Source organism: Mobula birostris, chromosome 17, assembly GCF_030028105.1.
Source record: "Mobula birostris isolate sMobBir1 chromosome 17, sMobBir1.hap1, whole genome shotgun sequence".
In the NCBI taxonomy this organism is placed as follows: Eukaryota; Metazoa; Chordata; class Chondrichthyes; order Myliobatiformes; family Myliobatidae; genus Mobula; species Mobula birostris.
In genome coordinates, this window is record NC_092386.1 from 19,239,259 (window position 1) to 19,263,685 (window position 24,427).

Here is a 24,427-nt window from a genome sequence, read left to right on the forward strand (position 1 = left end):
TTCCCTTGAGAAACAATATATCTACTGACTTCTACCAATAACTGTGAAAAATATAAAAACACGTATTACTTTTCTGTAAATCAGCTTCAATTTTGAAGTTCATCCAATGATTTAGGTAGGACCTTAATTATGTGATTATGTGGAACAAATGGCACCATACAGATTGACTCATATCTCCCATGCTGTTAAACACTTCAATAATACATTGTTTTCTCTTCTCATTTTAGCCATTGTTAACTGGTTTCCGTTACATCAACATTCATAGTAACGTCAACTCAATAATCCAGCATTCTTGGAAATTCAGTGGTGCTGTACTGGTATCAACTGCTGTTGGTGGAAGGGAGTGTAGAAATACCCCCAAGTCCACTTTTAAAGAAAACTCCCATGGATGGCAGAAATCTGAAATAAAAACAGAAAATACTGAAAATACTCAAACATTCTGAAGGAACCAGCTTTAAGTTTCAGGTCAATAACTTTTGATTAGATTGAACCTGAAATGTTAACTCTTTCACTCTACACAGAAAGAGATGCTTGACTAGTTGAGCATTTTCAGTATTTTCTGCTTTTATCTTATAGTTGGCAAAAAAGTTTTGAATAATGACCTCAAGACCTTGGTTTTCCAATCTGCAGAAATAGCTTCTCACTGCCTACCCCAATAGCTCTGTTTAAATACATTGAAGCATCACTCAAACTACAAACCATTAAAATTCCAGGCAATTAGCACCCACACACATAATACAGCCCTTGCTATTATTTTGTGAAAGTGCACTCCCTCCAGAGCCAATATATTCTTTCCTAAAGAGAGGTGCTGAAAGAACTCTAGATACGGGTTATTCAGAACTTTGTATAGCTGGAGTATAACTCCTCCCTTTCAAATCTTAGTGCTCTATTTCCTTAATGCACACAAAACTAAATATACATAGAACAGTGCAGCACAGGAAGAGGCCTTTGGGCCCACAAGGTTGCACCGATCTAATTAAGTTAGTAATCAAATACTCACTAAACTAATCCCTTCTGTCTACACAGTGTCAATTTCATTCACGTTTATGTGTCTATCTAAGAGCTGAATGCCCCTATCATACTTGCCTTCTCTAACACCCGCGGCAGCACATTCAAAGCGCTTGCTACCATCTGTGTAAAATAAACTTTCTCTGCACATCTCCTTTCAACTTACCTCCTCTCACCTTAAATGCATGCCCTCTAGTATTGCATATTTCAACCTCAGCTGCCAGGACCTTTCCCCCCATCTAGGCACCTCATAATCTCTAATAGATCTCCCCTCAGCCGCTGCTGTTCCAGAGGAAGGACATAAGAAGGCCACAAAGGTCAAGTGAGTGAAAAGGTTCTAGTAAATGGAATATAATGTGGGAACATTTTACATTGGCCATATTAGCAGGAAAAATAAAACAGCCTACTATGCGAGAAGTTTCAGAGCTCGAAAGTGGGGATAGATTGGGTTGCCCAAAGACAAAGAGATGAACAGGCTAGGCTTGTATCTACTAGAGTTTAGAATAGTGAGAGGATACTTAATTAAAATAAGTAAGGTTTCAAGAGGTATTAGTAGGGCAGATATGGAATGTGGAACGGTGTGTCTTATGGAAAATCTGGAGCTTTTCCATAAGATCTAGATGATGGAAGATGATAATCATTTACAATTGAGATTAGGTGATTTTTTTTTCCTCTCTCTGAGGGCCATGAGTATTTGGACCTACCTGTCAAAGAATAACAGAAGCAAAGAATTTATTTCAGAGCAAAGGCAAATACATTCATTATAAGTAAGGAAGTAATTGAGAAATTACAACTCAATTAGCAATAGACTTATTAAATGGTGGAAGAGGTTTAGAAGTATGCTCTTGGTCCTCTATTTACAGTTCATACATTCATATAATTTGCAAGGGCTATGAGCACGATCTGGTGACATCAACAGGAAGAGGTATCAGGGGACTTGCAGCATGAAAGCAGTGAAGTCTGGTTATTGAAACTATAGAGGACTTCCTTATATTTAAGAAGGACTTCTGTCACATTGTTAGGGTCCTTGTTAACCTCCCTCTTTCCAATGGCCTTTTTTTAATGGCCAAAAGGACTGCTCCCCACACCATAGTGTGAATTCCATCCATCTCAAAGGTATATAGGGCACAATCTTCACTACATGAGTCTTCCAAGAAAGCTCTAGGGAACAGTACCAGCATACATCAGTCTGAACACAAAGCACATGGATAACAGGACAGGAGTGATCCCAGTCCTCCAATATGCAAGTGACACCTGGACTACCTACAGCATTGTATCTCAAGGCACAAACACAGTCTCTGTAACAGCAACGGAATTCACTGAAGGGTAAGTGAACCAATGTCACTTTCCTTTCATCTGCCATCATCTATAGTACTGAGGTCCTAGATATACTCAGACTCCTGACTTTACACCAAATTCTATCACAGTTCCTGATAGACAAAAGAACACATTCAATGATATGCTCAAAGTCACTCTGAACAAACCCAACATTCTTACTGACTTCTGAGAACCTCAGGCACATTTCTGCTTAAAGTGGTAAAGAAGCATTTGGGCTGATATTTTGGATGTGCATTGAAACTCTATGCAAATCACAGAAGGTGCCCACAACCACACTAACCACCACCACCTCTAAAGTGTCTAGTTGAGGCTCTATAAGGCACTGGTAAGACCTCACTTGGAGTACTGTGGGCAGTTTTGGGCTCCTTATTTAAGCAAGGATGTGCTGACGTTGGAGAGAGTTCAGAGAAGATTCACAATGATTCCGGGAATGAGAGGGTTAACATATGACAAACGTTTATCCGCTCTTGGACTGTATTCCTTGGAATTTAGAAAAATGAGGGGGGACCTCATAGAAACATTTCGAATATTGAAAGGCATGGACAGAGTGGATGTGGCAAAATTGTTTCCCATGGTGGGGGAGTACAAGAGGGGATGACTTAAGGATTGGAGGGCACTCATTCAGAACAGAGATGCGAAGAAATTTTTTTAGCCAGTGGGTGGTGAATCTATGGAATTTGTTGCCACAGGAAGCAGTGGAGGCCAAGACATTGGGTGTATTTAAGGCAGAGATTGATAGGTATCTGAGTAGCCAGGGCATCAAAGGTTATGGTGAGAAGGTGGGGGAGGCGGACTAAATGGGAGAATGGATCAGCTCATGATAAAATGGCCAATGGGCCGAATGGCCAACTTCTGCTCCTTTGTTCTATGGTCTTATGGTCTAATTCAAAGAATATTAATTATCTTTTAAAAAGTTTACTGAGATAGGAAACAATTACACCGAAGGTTCAGGCCAATTAAGAATTGGTTTCATAAATTAATTTAGAACAACGAGCTATTCTAAAAATATTTGGCTAACAAATGTTTCAAGTGGATCCACCATACATCAAATGGATTCCTTTGAAATTTTCAAATGAGGTCTTACACCTTCAGTCAAATTCACAAAGAAGATTAGATTATTACTCTAGCTAAAGTTGTGACTTTCTCATTTTCACCATGGATGTTTCCAGTCTTTATTGTCAAAAAATTGCATCTACAAGTTAGTACGTAATTCGAACACATAACGCTGGACCTTTGACTATAATTAAAACATGCTCCTGTTTCTCATTATTGAATCCTGTTTGCACTTCTGCCTTTATATCAATCATTTTATATCAGCTTGACAATCACTTATTCCACTCCACCCTGAGTTTATTTGTTCTTCTCAGACTTGTTCTTCGTATCAAAGGCATTTATAATTGAATATCTGTTCGTCAATTTACACTGCTCCTAAAGTTCCTGACTCTTTTTCATTTGTCGATTGAGACTCATCCAGTGCAATTCCCCAAAAGACAAATTATCTTTCAGGGTTCGTGTCTTGGAAATGCCCTAAAAGGTTATTATTACATTTTCAAATCTTCTTCTATTTGCAAATTACAAAACTGCATTTATCTCCAACTCTTAAGTTCACTACAGGAATATTATCATATATAGTGTGCACATCTGTTCCAGTCTGAACAAAAAGCTATTCAGAACATTTTTTTCCCTCTCAAATGCTGCAACCAACTGTACCACCATTCTTCTAACCATTCAACTGTGCCCATTCTTCTACCATCTCTTCAATTTTAGTAGCAATAGTAATATATGGTACTTTACCATCTGAGTCGACGTTCCCCTCCTTCAATTGCAGCACATTTCATCAATCTCAGTCACTCAGCAAAATAGCTTTTAACAATGTCCAAAGCACACTTATTTAAAACCGTAATTTAGAATTACTAAACCTCAAGACATTCCAGCTCCCTGAAGAGAGGTCTGTCCCCAAATTTCAAACACTGTTCCAGGTCAGTCTAAACCCAAGTGACTATAGCATTATAAAAGTATATAGCACAGAAACAAGCCCTTCTGCCCAACTCATTCATGTGAAGCAAGATGCCCACCTGAGCTGGCCCATCTGCCTGCACTTGGGCATATTCCTCTAAACCTTACTTATCCAAATCCCTGGCTAAATGATTTTAAACATTCAACTTGTATCCAACTCAACAGCTTCCTCTGTCAGCTAGTTCCATTTACCCAACACACACACTGTAAATAAAATGTGCCCCTCAAGTCCTCTTAAAATCCTTCCCCTCTCATCTTAAATCTGTGACCTGTAGTTTTAGACTGTTCTACCCTGGGATTAAGACTATGACCATACACTTTATCTAATTCCCTCATTATATAGCACTTTAAGGTCTCCCTTCAGCCTCCTATTCTCCAGGGGGGAAAAAAACTTCCATTCCATCCACCCTCTCCTTGAAACACATGCCCTCCAGACCTGGTTAAATTGTCCTGAATCTTTTCTGCATTCTTTCCAGCTTAAGGATGCTCTTCCTAAAGCTGGGCACCTGTAGTTAGCCCCTGGTTTCCCAAAAATATTCCATAGTACTCAGTCACAAACAAGAGAAAATCTGCAAATGATGGAAATCCAAGCAACACACACAAAATGCTGGAGGAACTCAGCAGGTCCGGCAGCATCTATGGAAAGGAGTACAGTCAACGTTTTGGGCCAAGATCCTTCATCAGGACTGGAGAAAAAGAGATGAGGAGTCAGAGTTAGAAGGTGGGGAGAGGGGAGGAAGAAACTGGAGATAGGTGAAACTGGGCGGGGGGGAGGAGGAGTGAAGAGTTGGGAAGTTGATTGGTGAAAGAGGTACAGGGCTGGAGAAGGAGAGGACAGAAGGCCATGGAAGAAAGAAAAGGGGGAGGAGCACCAGAAGGAGGTAATGGGCAAGTAAGGAGATAAGGTGAAAGAGGGAAAATGGGATTGAGGAATGGTGAAGGAGAGGAGTGGGGGGGGGCATTATTGAAAGTTTGAGAAAATGATGTTCATGCCATCAGGTTGTAGGCTATCCAAACAGAATACATGGCGTTGTTCCTCCAACCTGAGTGTGATAATCGTGACAGTAGAGGGGGCCATAGACTGACACGTCAGAATGGGAATGGGAAGTGGAATTAAAATGGGTGGCCACTGGGAGATCCCGCTTTTTCTGGTGGATGAAGTGCAAGTGCTCAGCGAAACAGTCTCCCAATCTACGTTGGGTCTCACCGAAATACAGGAGGCCACATCGGGAGCACCAGACACAGTACATGACCCTAGAAGACTCACAGGTGAAGTATCACCTCACCTGGAAGGACTATCTGGGTTCCTGGATGGTATTGAGGAAGGAGGGATCCCAGTACTCAGTGATCACTTAGCACCTTTAGTCGTGCAGTATAACTTCGCAGCCCGTCAGTTAAATATTTTAACATATGCAGTGGATGGAGAAGCAGAAGACTGAGTGATCTCACACTGCTATAAGTCTTACAGAGAGAGCAGGTCACCCCAAGGCTGAGTCCTGGTTCTTGTGGATGATAGTGAAGCTGGCCTTGTGCTTGTTAACAGAGTGAGAGAGTGAGCCTCAGGGTGGAGGAGAATAGGGGATCGTGGTGAAATGTTGGGCAAAGGTTCAGATGTACAGAATGAGTTCAGTCTGTTGTTAACTGGATGGAGGCGTGGTGTGGTTGGATGAGAGATGATGGGGAGATATAGCCAAGTGTTCAGCTTGGGCAGTGTAGGTCATGTGAGCATGAACGGGGTGATTAGCATGGAAAGGCAGTAGGGTTGAGGGGGCCTGAAGGAAAACCAACCGGCAAATAAATTAAAAGATATTCATGTGGGTTGGGTTCTCTATAGCACCAAGATGGATGACTTGGAGGGTGTTTCAAAAATCTATTGCTGCAGATCAGCAATAGATTTGTTGAGCCATCAGTGCCAACAAACTCAAACCATGATCTAATTTCACACAATAGCGTTCAAAGTGAGTATTCCATGGAGAACAATACCAGTAACTGCACGCCCGGCAGCTTATACCCTCAGTGGCAACTTCATTAGATACACTTGTATACCTGCTCGTTAATGCAAATATGCAAATACTCATCAGCAAATCATGTGGCAGCAACTCAATACATAAAAGCATGCAGACATGGTCAAGAGGTTCAGTCGTTGTTCAGACCAAATATTAGAATGAGGAGAAATGTGATCTAAGTGACCTTGACCACGGAATGATTGTTGGTACTAGATGGGGTGGTTTGAATATCTCAGAAACTGCTAATTTCTTGGGACGTTCACACATAACAGTCTGTAGAGTTTACAGAAAATGGTGCGCAAAAACAAAAAAACAAAAAAAAATCTTGTGAGTGGCAGTTCTGTGGGTGCAAATGCCTAGTTGGCGAGAGAGGTTAGAGGAGAATGGCCAGACTGGTTCAAGCTGACAGGATGGTGTCAGCAACTCAAATAACCACGTGTTAGAACAGTGGTGTGCAGAACAGCATCTCTGAATGCACAACATGTTGAACCTTGAAGTCGATGGGCTACAGTAGTAGAAGACCACGAACATACAGAAATAGACTCAGTGGCCACTTTGTTAGGTACCTCTTGTACCTTATAAAATGGCCACTGACTATGTGCGCCATTGGAATTGCAATAGGCTGAAACCAATCAAATTTCCAAAGAGACACAGGGATCACTGATTTTCATATGCAGAACACTCAGTAAACACTGCCACACAGCAAAACAGTCTAGTCTCTTTTAAAGACTGAAGACAATCAGGTGATTATGAAAGAGAACAGGACGTTACAATGAGAAATTACTTGGTGCAAATGTTTACGGAAGAATATGCTGCTAAAAGGTTTTTGTGACTATTAAGTTAGAGATAAGTGATGGAGCAAAGTGATGTGCTCAATATGAGCAGGAAAAAATGCCGGAAGAGAGGAGGTGAGATCATATTGTAAGTTACCTATCAAGAACAAGAAAGACAGTGCAGCTCCATGTGTGACTAATGGGCCAGTGTGGGAGGGAGGGCTCTCTTCCAGGGCAGGTGGGACCTGTACGGAGGGAACAGGTTGCTCCTAAACTGGAGGTGAACCAAGATCATTGCAGAGAGCCTTTTCAGTGCTACTCGAAAGAGCTTAAGCAAGAATAGCAAGGAGATGTGGGCATGTGGCCAAGTGGTCAAGGCACTGGGCTAGCGACCTGAAGGTCGTGAGTTTGAGCCCCAGCAGAGGCAACGTGTTGTGTCCTTGAGCAAGGCACTTAATCACACATTGCTCTGCGACGACACTGGTGCCAAGCTGAATGGGTCCTAATGCCCTTCCCTTGGACAACATTGGTGTTGTGGAGAGGGGAAACTTGCAGCATGGGCAACTGCTAGTCTTCCATACAACCTTGCCCAGGCCTGCGCCCTGGAGAGTGAAGACTTTCCAGGCGCAGATCCATGATCTCACAAGACTAACAGATGCCTTTACTTTACTTTAGCAAGGAGGTGGAACCGTGGGAACCAGAGCAGCAAGTCAGCAGGTGGAGAAGTTAATGAGAAGCTGGGGATTAGGCAAGTAAGCCTGATAGAAAAGACAGGCAAATGTGCTCAGTGGGACTGTTGGGCTGAAATGTGTTTATTTTAACACAAGGAGTAAGGCCTTGAACCATGAATCAGTTCATTTGTCACCATTACACACACTTGGTGAGGCACAGGACAGGCAGCTCAACTTGCCAGTGTTTTGATGTTTCCAACAGGATACAGGAGGAGGTAAAAGAAGTGGGGTAACTGCGTTACTAATCAGGGAGAATGTCGCAGCTACATTCAAAGAGGATATACTGGAGGGCTTGTCCACTGAGGCAGTATGGGTACAGCCGAAAAATAAGAAAGGTGCAATCACTCTGATGGGTTAATACTACAGGCTTCCCAGTAGCCAGGAGGAGACAGAGGAACAGGTATGTAGCCAGATGGAAAAATGCAAAAGCAACAGCAGTGTCATAGTGGGTGACTTTAAATCCCCCTATATTAATCTGATGTCTTTAGTGCAAGAGAACTAGACAGGGGAGGGGCAGCATTGTTACATGCATCCAAGAAGGTTTCTTGAAACAGTATGTGCATAATACAACCAGACAAAGAACCAAACAGATCCTTATGTTGGAAAACTAGCCTAGCCAGGTGATGGGAGTTTCGATGTGAGAGTTCGTTGTGAACAATAATCACAAATCCTTCAACTTTAACATAGCAAAGTATAGGGATAGATCTGTATCTGCTGGTAAAGCATTAAATTGGTGGAGGGTAAATTACAACATTATGGAGAGAAGGTAAATTGGGAGCAGTTGGTATTGGGCAAATTCACATCTGCATGTGGGAATTCTTTAGAGATCAACTGATCCAAGTATAGAACTGGCATGTTCCAGTAAGGAGGAAGAACAAGGATGACAAGGCAAAGGAGGCTTGGATAAAGATAGGGGTCGATTTCATGGAAAGGATAAAGGGAAACAAACGCAAGGTTCAGGAAGTTGAAATCTGACAGGATCTTTGACAAATATAAAGAAAGCAGAAAAAAAAACATATGCAGTGAATTACAAGAGCCAAAATGGCCACAAAATGTCCTTGGCAATTTGGATTACAGTGCAGGATGCTACCTGGCTAAAACGGTATCACCTTGAAGGAGAAGCTGAACTAACCTGGATTGTCTTCTCTGGAATATTGGAGGCTGAGAGATCTAATAGAAGGTTATACAATTGTGAGAGGCATAGAGAGGGTAGATGGTTAGAATCTTTTATTCCCCAGGATAGAAATGTCAAATACTAGAGAGGGGAAAAATTTAAAGGGGATGTGTGGGGCAGACTTTTTATAGAGAAAGTGCTAAGTGCGTGGAACAAGGTGCCAAGGGTTGATAGTGGAACCAGCTATAATGGTGGTGTTATACTAATAGATTGAAGAATAGAGGAATACGGAGAAATGGCGCAGAAGAAGATTTGAGGCCAGCACAGGTCAGCAGTGATCATGTTAAATGGTGGGGCATGCTTGAAGGGCTCGACAGCCTTAATCTTGCTCCTACTTTCTTCTGTAGTTGCAGAAGTATTGTGAGAAAAGAACTGTCAAAAGCCAGAACTTGAAATTTCACATATTGAGTTTAAAGCTTATTGAAAGCACGACAGCGCCTCTACTTCCTCAGGACTCTGCAGAGATCCGGTACGCCATCAAAAACCTTGATAAATTTCTATAGATATGTGGTGGAAAGTGTGCTGATTGGCTACATTGTGGCCTGGTATGGGAACAACCGTCTTTGAGCAGAAAATACGACAAAAGGTAGTGAATTTGTCCCAGTACATCACTGGTAAAACCCTCCCTACCATTCAGCGCACTTACATGAAACGTTGCCATAGAAAAGCAGCAACCATCATCAAAGATCCTACCCAGGCCACACTCTTTTCTCACTGTTGCCTTCAGGTAGAAGATACAAGTACCTCTGGACTCACACCACCAGGTTCAAGAACAGTTACCACCCCTCAACCATCAGGCTTTTGAACAAAAGGGGATAACTACACTTATTCTATTTCTGGTGTTCCAGCAACCAATAGTCTCACTTTAAGACCTCTTTATCTTGTTATTTCATGCTTATTATTTATTGCTATTTATTTATATTTGGATTTGCAGTTTGTTGTTCATTGATCCTGTTTATAGTTACTATTCTATGGATTAGCTAAGCGTGCCCACAGGAAAAAGGATCTCAGTGTTTTATGTGGTGACATGTAGGTGATCTGATAATAAATTTTACTTTGAACTTTGAAAGCCTGTTATCCAGATTATGCCATATAAGAAAATTGGTTGAGAGGGGAAGAAGCTTCCGATCAGGCATTATACTTGGATTTATTGAGCAATAATTTAAACTAATTATAAAAGACTTAAATCCATTTTGTTTTGTATTGAGTTGGGAATAAATGGAGTTGATACTAAGGAGTGCTAGGTGACTTTAATTTACTCCAATAAAATTATCCATTACAAAAGCATATGCAGCTTGTTTTCTTAATAATTCAGAGAATTGCTGAAGGATAGCCAGCATGATCTCACATAAATGTTTGTCCATGGATCAAGAATATTTATGATTGAGAAATTGTGCATTGGTCATCATAATACTCATATTTATCATCTCATTCACAGTTTTAATTGTAAATTTGATAATGATTAATGGGAATCAAGAAAACAATATTAACAATATTTGAAGAAATAAGAAAATTGTAAAACCTACCTTGTACAATAGATAACAGACTGTAAAAGAGTAAATATCCTTTAGGGTTATTGCAGCGTTGAATGTAATCTAATGTAAATGATCCCCAGCCACATGGTCCTTCCTCAAATTCTTGACTTGATGTTGCTACTTCTTGGATGTTTTCATTGTTAGATCTTGAGTTTTGTTCCACATTTATATTTTCATCAAGAATAAATGTTGGATTATCATTACCTTCAGGCTTTTCTTTAGCAGATTTTGCTAAAGCCATGTTTCAAGCAGATAAATAAAACTACTGCAGTCAGACTGCAGTGAACAAATTATATATCCTAAATTCTCTCACATACAGTAGTTTAGTTTTATCATTTGACTTCTATTGCTGATGGTACTTAGCTTGAAAACAGTAAATCCCAGGTCTGCTGATTAGTTTGCACCTGCTTGTGAATTCAGGGTATTTCTGCTAAGAAGTGATAAGCAGAATTGCATTTGCATTAACAAGAGGCGGAGTTAGAATTCTGGTTAACAAATACCGAGACTATCATTTAATTGTCTGACTAATAAACATATCAACTCATGCCTGGTTTGTAAATTATTGTCCAGGAGAGCCATTTTTCTAACTGTTCACTGCATATCCATTTTCACACTAACAAAGCCTGATATTCAGATGGTTACCAAGTTCTGAGCTCAAATCCATTAACGGGACCTTTATAAAAGCAGGAAGTTCATTGTGCGCTGTTTCCTTTAAGAGTTGACAGTTTAACCCATTCAGGGCTGAAGACGTTTCATACATTTCAAAGTTACTGGAACAAAGAAAGTGAAAAAATCAAATGTTTGGATGAACACTACAGTGCATTAAAGAACAGCTGGTGAAACGAGAAAGCTAGGGCAAAATAAGTGCGAATCACAAAACAGAAAATATGCACATACGTACAAATGATCTATATAAATGATGTGTTAGTCCCAGCACTCAAGAAACATGTTTTTTTTAAATGATAATTTACTGAGTTCCGAAATATGTGGAGGCGGGGGTGAATCACTTGTAACGCTGGGCTCTAGAGAGAAGAGAAAGCGGTAGAGAAAAGGAACTGAAACTCTCAAGCCGAAGCGACGAAGCCGGTCGGCAGCGAGGAGGTCTCTGCCAGGCTGAGGGCCCGGAGCCCGGGCAGGGCGTGGCGCTGAAGGCCCAGGGCAGAGGAAGGGGCACAGGGCCCGGAGGCCGGGCAGGGCGTGGCGCTGAAGGCCCAGGGCGGAGGAATGGAGAGCCCAGCCATTACTCGCCCCGGAGGTTTGATCTGGCACTTTGAAGCGTGCCGCTGTGACCGGGTGTGGGCCATCGACTCACCTCAGGATACACTTTTTCCAATGAAACGGCGTGCTGTACTCTCTTCACTCCAGCTTTTTGGAACACCTGCTCACCACGAACTCTTCAACTCCTAAGTTTCTTACTTTTTCTTTCCTAGTCCTTTTTATATAAAATTCAAACATACGTAATATTAGTAATTTTACATTCATTTTTGTCAAATAATAGTTCGTTCTGCAAATTATTACATCCATTCTCTGTCAATTGGTATGAGAAAACAAATAAAGCACAAAGGATTCTAGCTGAGGTACTTAACTTATATCAAAAGGTTTAGTTCCAACATCATAGGGCAGATTGAAATAAATTCACTGGAATATGCGGAGTCTGTAAACTCTGCGATTGATGTGAAACAATAACGACCCATTTTCTTCTGAACCACCCTCACTTGTCATAATTTAATAGACTTTTGTAACTGGCAGCATTATAAGATAAAGCATGAAGTCAGGAGATTATGAAAGATGGATATAATCAGCATTTATGCGCAAATGTTTGTGAACATTTCAGCTTTCTCTTCAGCACTCACTGTTGGTTCTGCAATCATTACAGATGGGAATTTTTAGAATTTGTTGTTTGCTGTGTATTTGTACACATTGTTGGTGGATGATAGGTCCCCAACCCTAAACATTGATTTTCTCTTTCTACAGACACGGCATGACCTGTTGATTACCTTCCACATTTTCTGTTTTTGTTTTAGATTTCCATTATCCTGTTTTTTTCCCCTTGATTTTCACTATTTATGACACAATGCAGGGTATTGATATGATGCAATGGTTGTGGAATTGCATTATGTCGATTACACTAGATTCTTGTCTTTGAATATGCATGTCACAATCTCACATAGTATTTTTCTGAATTCCTCATCTGGACTGATTGAGTAATGAAGAGAGAGGGCAATATCAAATTGTAGCAGTGTAAACTTCCACTGCTGCTAATGGTCTTCATTTCCTTATGGATGCCCAGTTTAAATCTTTTAGGTCTGTTCGGAGCCAGTTGGCACAATTATAATACGTAGCATACAAGGGAGTGTGCTGTCAGTATGAAGGCAGATCTTTGGTGATATCTTCCACCACTGACAACATAGCTGAAGTACAAAAAAAAGGGAGAGAGAGGCTGGAGCAGTTTTAAATGAAAAGGTGTGTCTTTAACAGATGAGATTTTAGCTTTGGATTTTTAGCTATCTGCTATTTCTTTCAGTTCATCATATGCAGCCACTCCTTCTAATTATCTTTATCTCATGTTCTGGAATTTTCACTGTAAAAATTTCAATTTCTTCCTATTCATTCTTTTAAAATCCCCCTCTTGGTCTCCCTTTAAAGACCTCTTTTCTGATAATGTCTCTATCTTTGTCATGCTTTTTTATAAAGTTTTATTGATCATTTACCAACATTGAAGGTACGTGAAAGTGTAAATTATTCTTACAGAACATGGTAACTTCCGCCATCTCCAAAGGGATCCTACCACCATATCTTTACTCCCCCCTCCCCGCACCCGCTTTCTGCAAGGATTGCTCCCTCTGTGATTTCCTTGTTCATTTGTCCCTCTCCACTAATCTCCCTCCCAGCACTTAATCATGGAAGAGGATGGAGCTACATCTATCCATTCACCTCTTCTGTCGCCTCCATTCAGGACTCCAAACAGTTCTTCCACATGAGGCACAACACTTCACCTGCAAATCTGCTGGGGTCATCTGTTGTGTCTGGTGCTCCAGGTGTGGCCTCCCTTGCATTGGTGAGACCTATCGTAAGTTAGGGGACCATTTTGTCCAGCACCTCCATGCCATCCACCAAAACTGTACCATCCAACGGCCAAACATTTTAATTCCCATTCCGACATGTCAGTCCACGGCTTCAATTGTGCCCTTACACTTCCTCCCTTACCACCATTCAGGGCCCCAAACAGTCCTTCCAGGTGATGCAACACTTCACCTGTGAGTCGGCTGGGGTGATATACTGCGTCCAGTGCTCCCGATGTGGCCTTTTATATATTGGCGAGACTTGACGCAGACTGGGAGACCGCTTTGCTGAACACCTGTGCTCTGTCCGCCAGAGAAAGCAGGATCTCCCAGTGGCCACACATTTTAATTCCACATTCCATTCCCATTCTGAGATGTCTATCCACGGCCTCCTCTACTGTAAAGATGAAGCCACACTCAGGTTGGAGGAACAACACCTTATATACTGTCTGGGTAGCCTCCAACCTGATGGCATGAACATCGACTTCTCTAACTTCTGCTAATGCCCCACCTCCCTCTCGTACCCCATCTGTTACTTATTTTTATGCACACATTCTTTCTCTCACTCTCCTTTTTCTCCCTCTGTCCCTCTGAATATACCCCTTGCCCATCCCCTGGGTACGCCCCCCCCCGTCTTTCTTCCCGGACTTCCTGTCCCATGATCCTCTCGTATCCCTTTTGCCTATCACCTGTCCAGCTCTTGGCTCCATCCCTCCCCCTCCTGTCTTCTCCTATCATTTTGGATCTCCCTCTCCCCCTCCAACTTTCAAATCCCTTACTCACTCTTCCTTCAGTTAGTCTTGACGAAGGGTCTCGGCCTGAAACGTCGACTGCACCTCTTCCTAGAGATGCTGCCTGGCCTGCTGTGTTCACCAGCAACTTTGATGTGTGTTGCCTGAATTTCCAGCATCTGCAGAATTTCTGTTGTTTGCATTATGAACACAAACTGTTATTGCATGGATATGCCAAACATACCCGTGAAGGACACAAAAACAATTCAATTACTTCTAGATTATTTTGGTTAATTGGAATCTAAAGGTTAGTAAAATAAGAAATTTTATGATAGCAGCTTGGGCTAAGATCTGAACCTGAATATCTCAATGCACATTGGAATGAATTGATCTGTATGATTGGTATGCAAGACAAGTTTTTCACTGTACATCATTATATGTGATAACAAAAAAATCAATTTACCAATTTCAAGTTTCAAAGTACATTTATTATCAAAGAACATATATGTCACCATATACAACCCTGAGATTCATTTTCTTTCAGGTATACACAAACAGAGTCCTGACGAAGGGTCTCGGCCCAAAACGTTGACTGTACCTCTTCCTAGAGATGCTGCCTGGCCTGCTGCGTTCACCAGCAACTGTTAAGTGTGTTGCTTGCTAACCATTTCTAGGCGGTTAAACCACTTCCCTGAGAGTCTTCTCGTTTACTTTTAAATATTTATACAAGAGGTGATTGATAAGTTCGTGGCATAAGGTAGAAGGAGTCAATTTTAGAAAACCTACTACATTTATTTTTCAACATAGTCCCCTCCTACATTTACACACTTAGTCCAGCAGTCGTGGAGCATACGGATCCCTTCTTTGTAGAAGTGGTCCACGGCAGGGGTGATTGATAAGTCCGTGGCCTAAGGTAGAAGGAGATGAGTTATTAACTTCAAACTTTCTGCACTATCACTCAAAGAGTTGAACTGCACGTGCATGTAACGAGAGCGTCTTGGATCTCCAGGTGGACAACAGCAGGGGTGATTGATAAGTTCGTGGCCTAAGGTAGAAGGAGGTGAGTTATACAGCTCTCGTTACAGGCACCTGCAGTTCAACTCGTAGTTTTCATTTACGTTGGCAAGCAAGGTTAAAAAGATTTAACAGTAAAACTATATTAAACAAACAAAGACTCGAAGTTCAGACCGGCTCAACAAGATTGTACTTGGTGGATACTGCATGTCACTGACTGGCAGTGAGCTCCGCCGTCCTGTACGTTTCTGAATCATGATTAATTAACTTTGCACTTCATTCTATTGGAAAGGTACCAGCCAACACAATCATTGCCAAATGTTCTGTATCTGTCTGGAAGGTGTGAACCCATGTCAGTGTTGTCTCCCAGGCCAGCATTCCCAGCATTGACACTCAGTACTGAGGCTCTTACACAGGAGGTACTGATGTGTGGGCTACATTAGACAGAAAACAGAGCACTCCACTCCAAACTTCATCACAGAAAATGTATCAAGGATGCTTCTCAATCTTCTTGATAAAATGCAACATCCTCATCAAATTGAGAATTCTTCCCTTGTTTCTGGTCAAAATGGAAAAGGAGCATCCTGGTGCATATTGAGAGGGTTTAGTCTTTTCATCAAGAGCACACAGAAGACAAAAAAGTACCACCAAAACTATCCATTCACCTGACTCTTCTATGGGAGAATCTGCAGATTCCATGTTGGGACTATCAGCCACAGGGAGGGACATATGAATTAGAAGCAGGATTGGTCCCTTGAACTTGCTCCATCAAGTTCAACAAAACTGGCTGATTTGATTGTAATTTCAGATTTGCATTTCCCATGGAAATATTTCACCCTCATCCATATCCACTTACGAATGCTTTAAAAATATTCAAGTACACAAAAAGAAACATGCCACAAAAAGAAAATCCTCTCCACATCAACCCTATCAAGACAATCCCATCACAATTTTAGAGTAAAATGCACAATGGTAGAAGTCCTTCAAGAAGCTCTTGGCTAATAGCAAATGTACAGGTTGAAATAGGAATGTCCAAACACATATAAGGCCATCATGTCATTGCAGGAATGTTGGAGAAAATTGTATTGATAGCATAGTGAGCCATATGTTTTGGGAATATTTCTACCATATTCCTGCCAGGCAGGGCAAGATGGCATTATCCTCAGGAGATACGCTCAGAGTCATGCTGACAGGAATGAGACGGACCCGTTACCGATGATTATTAACTATTTGTGAGCATCAATGATCTTAGGAGTGAACCTGATTTTTAGTCACTTGGATTGAAGAACAATGTTTCACAAAGGATTGCAGCCTGGGTAACAGAAGGCACAGCACATGGATGGGGCTGAAGACATAAATTGCTTAAGGACATTCAAAATTAGCACTATTACCACATGGTTAATAATATTTAGACAAGTGCCAAATATAAAATAATCTATAAATAGAAAATAAATATAATAAAATCTTCCCCTCACAACTACATGGACAATACATCTTCTCACCCTGTCACTTGTGAACCCATTGTTTCTCCCAGCTACCTGGACATTACCTCTTCCCACCCTGTCACCTGTAAAAGTGCCATCCCTTTCTCTTAATTCCTCTGTCTCTGCCACATCTGCTTTCAGGATGAGGCTTTTCATTCCAGAACTAATGAAATGTCTTTCTTCTTCAAAGAAAGGGGCTTTCCTTCCTCCACCATCATTGCAGCCCTCAACTACATCTCTTCCATTTTGCGCATGTCTGCCCATTCTCCCGATGCCACCCCAGGGCTGGGGTTACTCTTGTCTTCACCAACTACCCCACCAGACTCCACGTCCAGCACATAATTCTCCATAACTTCCACCGTCTCCAATGGTATCCCACCACCAAACACATCTTTCTCCCTACTCTGCTTTCTGCTTTCTGCGGGAATTGCTCCCTACGTGACTCCATTGTCCATTCATCCCTCCCCACTGATCTCCTTCCTGGTACTTAACCTTGCAACCGGAACAAGTGCCACACCTACCCCTACACCTCCTGCCTCACTACCATTCTGGGCCTCAGACTATCCTTCCAGGTGAGGGAACATTTCACCTGTGAGACTGTTGGGGTCATCTATTGGTTCTGGTGCTCCCAGTGTGGGCCTCCTGTATATCGGTGAGACCTGACGTAAGATCAGGAGACCGCTTCACTGAGCACCCACACTCCGTCTGCCAGAAAAAGTGATGGCCACCCATTTAAATTCTACTTCCCATTCCCATTCAGACGTGACAGTCCATGGCTTTCTCCACTGCTGTGATGAGCTCACATTTAGGTTGGAGGAGCAACACATTATATTCCATCTCCAATCTGATGGCATTCACATGAATTTCTCGAACTTCTGGTAATCGCCACCCCCCCCAACCCTCTCCTTCACCATTCCCCATTTCCTTCTCTCACCTCATCACCTTATCTCCTTACCTGCCCATCACCTCTCTCTGGTGCTCCTCTGCCTTCCCTTTCTTCTATGGTCTTCTGTTCTCTCCTATCAGATTCCCCCTTCTCCAGCCCTTTTTATCTCTTTCACCAATTGATTTCCCAGCTCGTTATCACCACACACCCTCTCCCAGTTTCACCTATCACCGACTACCTTGTACTTCTTCCTCCTCTATCTCCACGTTCTCACCCTGACTTTTCATCTTTTTTCTCCAGTCCATATGAAGAGTATTAGCCAGAAACATTGACTGTTTACTCTTTTCCATAGATGCTGCCTGGTCTGCTGAGTCCCTCCAGCATTTTGTGTGTGTTGCCAAATATAATATATAGTTTTCTCGTGTGGGTATTTATTGGCTTGTTATATTAACACTTATATGAAGTACACACTGCATACAGTGAATGCAAATTTATAGAGATAATTATCTTAGTGCAACAATTATAGACATAGCGGGTACGGTTTACCACAAAGAATTTGGTAGATGCAGTAGCTGTAGGATCATTCAGGTCGGGTATAATGTTCTCCCAAAAGGTTGACCATTAGTGTAGGGTGGATTCTCTTAAAGGAGAATGCCTATGCGTGACTTTGTTTAACATGGGGAGGCTGACACATGGACAGCCACCACATGGTCTTTGCCAGATCAGAGTCAGGGTCCGGTGGCCTGGAATGCAAGATGACTGGGGACCCTGCGCTGTGCAGCCTTCGTCCGCCATTACTGCCATTGTGATGTCATCAACTTCTGCCAGCTCTACTGTTGAGGATCACTCTTTGTCCGGAACCTCCCCTTTGACCTTACCTTTGACCCCTCTGCCATGGGTGACCCCACCAGAAGCTAAGTGACAGCTGGCTAAACTCCCAATGGTATCACTCTAGGAATCTCAGGAACCCACAAGCCTCTCCACCAAGACAAGATGACGATCTTCAGTGAAAGGTCGATATAAGAAACAGTACACCAGCATTTAGCTAAATTTACGGTGGTGTGTGAATATTTATAATTAATTTATAAAGGCAAATCATTATTTGATAGTGTAAGTTAATGCATATAGTTAAATGACAGTTTGTAGGTTAATTACCTTTTCAAAGTTATTCAAGAACTGTTGCATATACGATTGTGCGTGTATCTTTAAGAACTGGATGTATCTCATGACATGACCTTGACAAATTATAGCATCAGATAATCCTGTTAATGATAATGGCTATGTTTATATTATTTTATGATTTTATTTAACTAGATAGTGTTTACAGGATCCATAGTACAAATTAGTTGTCATGTTTCTATGCATCAAAGCTGTATTTGTACTTTACTAACATGAAGTTGTTGTGAATATTGCTATGTAAAATGAATTATTTCTTTATATAATGAATTTAGTTGTTTGACTGTTCTGATTTTTTTTCATAAGTCTCCTATTTTGAAGAACTGTGCTATGAGCTCAGCTAATGCATAATACTTACAGCACAGAGAGACATCATTGGGTGCAAGAGTTCAAGAGTCCTTGCCAGCATTATGCAAGAGCAATCTAGATAGTCCCACTTCCTGCCCTTTCCTCAAAGTCCTGTAATTTGTGTTTTTTTCTTTCTGTACTTTGCCTTTTGACTACTACTGTCACGGTCCCGACTGTTAATTCCTCTTATTCTCCTAATTCCCTTTTCCCCGTGTTCTCCTGGGATCCTCGATTGCAGCACCTGATTCTCATCTAAACCTGCAGCATAAAAACCCTGGCTTTGCATCCACACGTTGCCAGATTGTTGCTTCAGTCAGTGTGGTAATTCACATTCCCGGCAGCTTAGAATGGTGTATTCTAAGTTTTACTTCAGCACCGAGGTTTACCTGTGTAACTCTGTTTCTCCGTGTCAAGATAAGTATTGCCTACCATTTGCCACTCTGTGTCAAGATAAAGATTGCCTGCCTTTTGCCTTTCCATTTAACTCTCCGTGTCAAGATAAGTATTGCCTGTCGCCGGTCTCCTGTTTGCCGTTCAGCTCCAGCAATGCCGTGTCAAGAAAAGTTTTGCCTGCCTCCTGCTCTTCCATTCATCCCTGCTGTTTGCCTGTGTTAACTCTGACTCTCAACCGCTTTGAATTGTGTATTCTAAGTTCTGTTTCCACGCTGTTTCCCTGCGTTAACTCTGTCTCTCCATGTTAACAGGAGCATGGCATGCCGCCGCCGTTCTCCCGCAGCCACGCTCATCCCCTTGTCCGCATCCCTGCTCTGCCTCATCCCGCCGTTCGTCTACACTCTCCGCTGGCTCAGTGGTTAGACGCCATGTTCTCACCGTAGTGACCTGGTTTTGATCCCCGGTCCAGCCTCACTCACTCCTTGGCTTTCCTCTGCCTAATCCTCACTCTCCAGCCTTCCCTGAAACTATCAATAAACACTCATCTGCATCCTTATGCTACCTCTGTGTCAGTGTCCTGCGTTTGGGTTCACCCATTCTCCGTGCAACAGCTACAACTAAATTTGCCCCTCATCCTATCCCTGCGGTGCATTTGCTACATCAGAAAGCTTTTCCTGACATCACTTTTGGTTCTTTGCCAATTACCTTCGCTCAATGTCATTTGGTTCTTGACCTCTCTGCCAAAAGTGAACTATTTCTCTCTGTCTACACACTTGCAATGTCTTAAGTTTATCCACATCCCTCATCCCAGCTATGATTTTAGTGAATCTCTTCTACACCCTCTGTAAAGTCTTTGCATCTTTCTTAAAGCATGGCTACCTTGACCTGGTGCAATACTCCATTTTCAACTCAATCACTGTTTTATAAAGGTTAATCATAGCTTCCTTGAGTTTCTTTTTACCACTTTCTCAACAAGCCCTGCCAGTTTCAACAAACCATGCATACCGTAAGTAACCTACAATCACTCTACTCTGAGAACCATTACAGAATTATGCCCTTTGGTTTATATTGCCTCTTCTCATTTTATCCTACCAGAATGTAACACTTCACATCTGTTATTTATTTCCTATTCCATTAGCCAGCCCATATTTCCTTGGTCTACTACAGTCTACTCTGTATAGTTCATTATACCTCAATGAAGCAGCTGGATATTGGGAAACAGTGCTGTACTTACCCAAGTACAAGTCATTTATAGATATTAGGAAAAGCAGTGGTCTAGTATTGGTGGAAAAGATTTTGATAATCACTTTAGGGGAGTTTACAGCAAGAAACAAATAGTTAAACACGACTGTATGATCACAACTGTATTTCACCAATTTTCGCATAGTTTTTGACACTTTGCTGTGAATTAATCAGAGAAAGCATCAACTCTTAAAAGACAGACTTTCCAATTAGAGCCAGACATCTAATTTAGAATTTTTGTTAGCAATATAAATAAGAAATGAATGCAAATTCCTCTAAATGTGATTAAATAATTAGGTTTCAAGCAGAATTGTGGAATACAAATTACATTAACACTATGCTTACATATGAAAACTAAATAAATACCCAGTTTGAATTGAATTATTCTCTCATAATTGGTCCATATCAAAAGCTTTATGATGTATTTGAATGTGGTATAAAGACTGTATAAGTACTTAAATTTTTTTTCTTCTTCAGACTTTCACCACTTTGAACTATCACCTCCCAGCTTCTTAATCCAATCTGATTCACCCACGCAACCACTTCCCCCTCACCTGGGTTCACCTATAACTTGTCAGTCTGTAATCCTTCCCTTCCTCCCACTTTCTTATTCTGACTCCTTCCCCTCTTCTTTCCAGTCTTGTTGAAGAGTCTTGGCCCGAAGTGTCAACTGCTTTTTCCCCTCTATGTTGCCCCTTGACCTGCTGAGTTCCTCCAGCACGTACGTGTGTGTGTGTGTGTGTGTGTGTGTGTGTGTGTGTGACCAACTATGAAGAAAATTTTCCATTTGATATTTTGTGCAGTGTTTTTAAATGTAGTACCTTATGTATTATAAGGAAATAGATGAAACAATTAAGGCCATACATCTGATTTTGTTATGGAAAACAATTATTCATTTTCCTGACATTTTACTTATTGACGCTGTATCTTCTAAATTCTGGCTCATCTCAAACCTGTGTACTGCCATTATAGATGGATCCAAAGTTTAAAGGTCACAAACTTTCTCACAGTGTAATGACCAAGCAATCCTTGCTGTCTGAAGATTTACATATATTAAATGGAGGCAGAAATAGCCATCATGGCCCCTAAAGCGTCTTCTTGGAGATCAGTATCATCCCTGATCCTGTATCTTATCTTATTCCCTGCCTTACTCCCCTATTTCTTAATCCCTTAATGTCTAAAAATCTATTGAGTCTAACCTCTAATGTACCTAACAATCAATTACCTTCAACAGCAAAGAATTTAACTGTTTTATTCTCCCCTTACCCCTTCCCCTCCCAAACACCCTGGGTAAAGAGAATTTTCCTCATCTGTCCTAAATTATTCATCATCATCATCATCATCATCATTAGCATTACGTGCCACTTTGTATGATGTAGGTGATCATGATCCATGACCATGATTGCCCTTGGCAGAATTTGTGCTGAAGTGGTTTTCCATCGCCTTCTTCTGTTCAGTGTCTTTACAAGATGGGTGACCCTAACCATTATCAATACTCTTCAGAGACTGTCTGCCTGTCGTCAGTGATCACATAACCAGGACTTGCACCAGTTGCTCATATGACCATCCACCACCTTCTCCCATGGCTTCAGTTGACCCTGATCAGAGGGAGGGGGCTAAGCAGGTGCTACACCTTGTTCAAAGGTGACCTGCAGGCCAGCAGAGGGAATGAGCGCTTCACACATCCTTTGGTAGAGACATATCTCCACTCTGACACCCACACTAAATTATTAACCCATCCAATTATAGTTCTAAGATTTTAAGCTGAGAAAATATCCTCCCTGCACCTATGATTTCAAGTTCATAAAATCTTTGTGTCTACATAAGGTCCCTCCCTCATTCCTCCAAATTCCAGTATGTTCAGGCCAATCTTCAGCCTGTCCCCGTAGCACAATCTTCTGATCACAGAAATGAAGCTAGTGAATCACCCTTCCAGTCTCTAATTTGTTTGTCCTTCCTTAGGTGGAGACCAAATCTGCTGCAGGTTTTTTAATGTGGTTACAATTACATTCATCAGTCAGGGCATTGAGTACAAGTGCTGGGACGTCATGTCACTGCTGTACAAGACTGTGCTTGGGGTATTGTGTGCAATTCTGGTTAATTGTTTTTGGATAGGTGCCAAAAAGCTGGAAAGGGCACAGAAAGGGATTCACAAGGATGCAAGTGAGACTGAGTTCTTGAGTTATAAGTGGAGACTGTATTGGCTGGGACTGTTTTCACTGTGCTGTAGAAAGCTATGGGGAGACCACTTTGAGGTATATGAAACCATGAGGGACGTAGATGAGGTGAATGGTCATAGTGCTTTTCCTAGGGTAGGGGATTTTAAACTGAAAGGGCATTAATTTAAGGTGAGAGGGTAAAGGGAATTCAGGGGCAACTTTTTCAAACCGACAGTAATGGGTATGTGGAATGAGGTACCAGAGGGATAGTAGAGGTGGGTAGAATTCTAACATGTAATAGATATCTGGACGGGTATGGGTGAAGTCAGAAGTTTACATACACCTTAGCCAAATATATTTAAACTCAGTTTTTCACAATTCCTGACATTTAATCCTAGAAAACATTCCCTGTCTTAGGTCAGTTAGGATCACTACTTTATTTTAAGAAAGTGAAATGTCAGAATAATAGTACAGAGAATGATTTATTTCAGCTTTTATTTCTTTCTTCACTTTCCCAGTGGGTCAGAAGTTTATATACACTGTTAGTATTTGGTAGCATTGCCTTTAAATTGTTTAACTTGGGTCAAATGTTTTGGGTAGCCTTCCACAAGCTTCTCACAGTAAGTTGCTGGAATTTTGTTGCATTCCTCCAGACAAAACTGGTGTAACTGAGTCAGGTTTGTAGGCCTCCTTGCTCGCACATGCTTTTTCAGTTCTGCCCACAAATTTTCTATCCGACTGAGGTCAGGGCTTTGTGATGGCCACTCCAATATCTTGACTTTGTTGTCCTTAAACAATTTTGCCACAACTTTGGAGGTATGCTTGGGGTCATTGTCCATCTGGAAGACCCATTTGTGACTGAGCTTCAACTTCCTGGCTGATGTCTTGAGATGTTGCTTCAATATATCAACATAATTTTCCTTCCTCATGATGCCATCTATTTTCTGAAGTGCACCAGTCCCTCCTGCAGCAAAGCACCCCCACAACATGATGCTGCCACCCCCATGCTTCATGGTTGGGATGGTGTTCTTTGGCTTGCAAGCCTCACCCTTTTTGCTCCAAACGTAACAATGGTCATTATGGCCAAACAGATCAATTTTTCTTTCATCAGACCAGAGGACATTTCTCCAAAAAGTAAGATCTTTGTCCCCATGTGCACTTGCAAACTGTAGTCTGGCTTTTTTATGGCGGTTTTGGAGCAGTGGCTTCTTCCTTGCTGAGCAGCCTTTCAGGTTATGTCGATATAGGACTCGTTTTACCGTGGATATAGATACTTGTCTACCTGTTTCCTCCAGCATCTTCACAAGGTCCTTTGCTGTTGTTCTGGGATTGATTTGCATTTTTCGCGCCA

The 24,427-nt window shown here is 41.6% G+C and overlaps 1 protein-coding gene across 1 annotated transcript in view; it reads right to left on the reverse strand.

The window, feature by feature from the left end:
* LOC140211538 (solute carrier organic anion transporter family member 4C1-like) overlaps positions 1-12,649 on the reverse strand; it is a 74,881-nt gene extending 62,232 nt beyond the window's left edge. Inside the window, exons 1-3 of the mRNA XM_072281328.1 lie at positions 12,579-12,649; positions 11,894-12,013; positions 10,573-11,351 (exon numbers count right to left, since the gene is read on the reverse strand). Coding sequence (XP_072137429.1) covers positions 10,573-10,822 — 250 coding nt within the window. The 5' untranslated portion in view covers positions 10,823-11,351; positions 11,894-12,013; positions 12,579-12,649. The remainder of the gene's footprint in view (positions 1-10,572; positions 11,352-11,893; positions 12,014-12,578) is intronic.
* Positions 12,650-24,427: the final 11,778 nt, after the last annotated feature.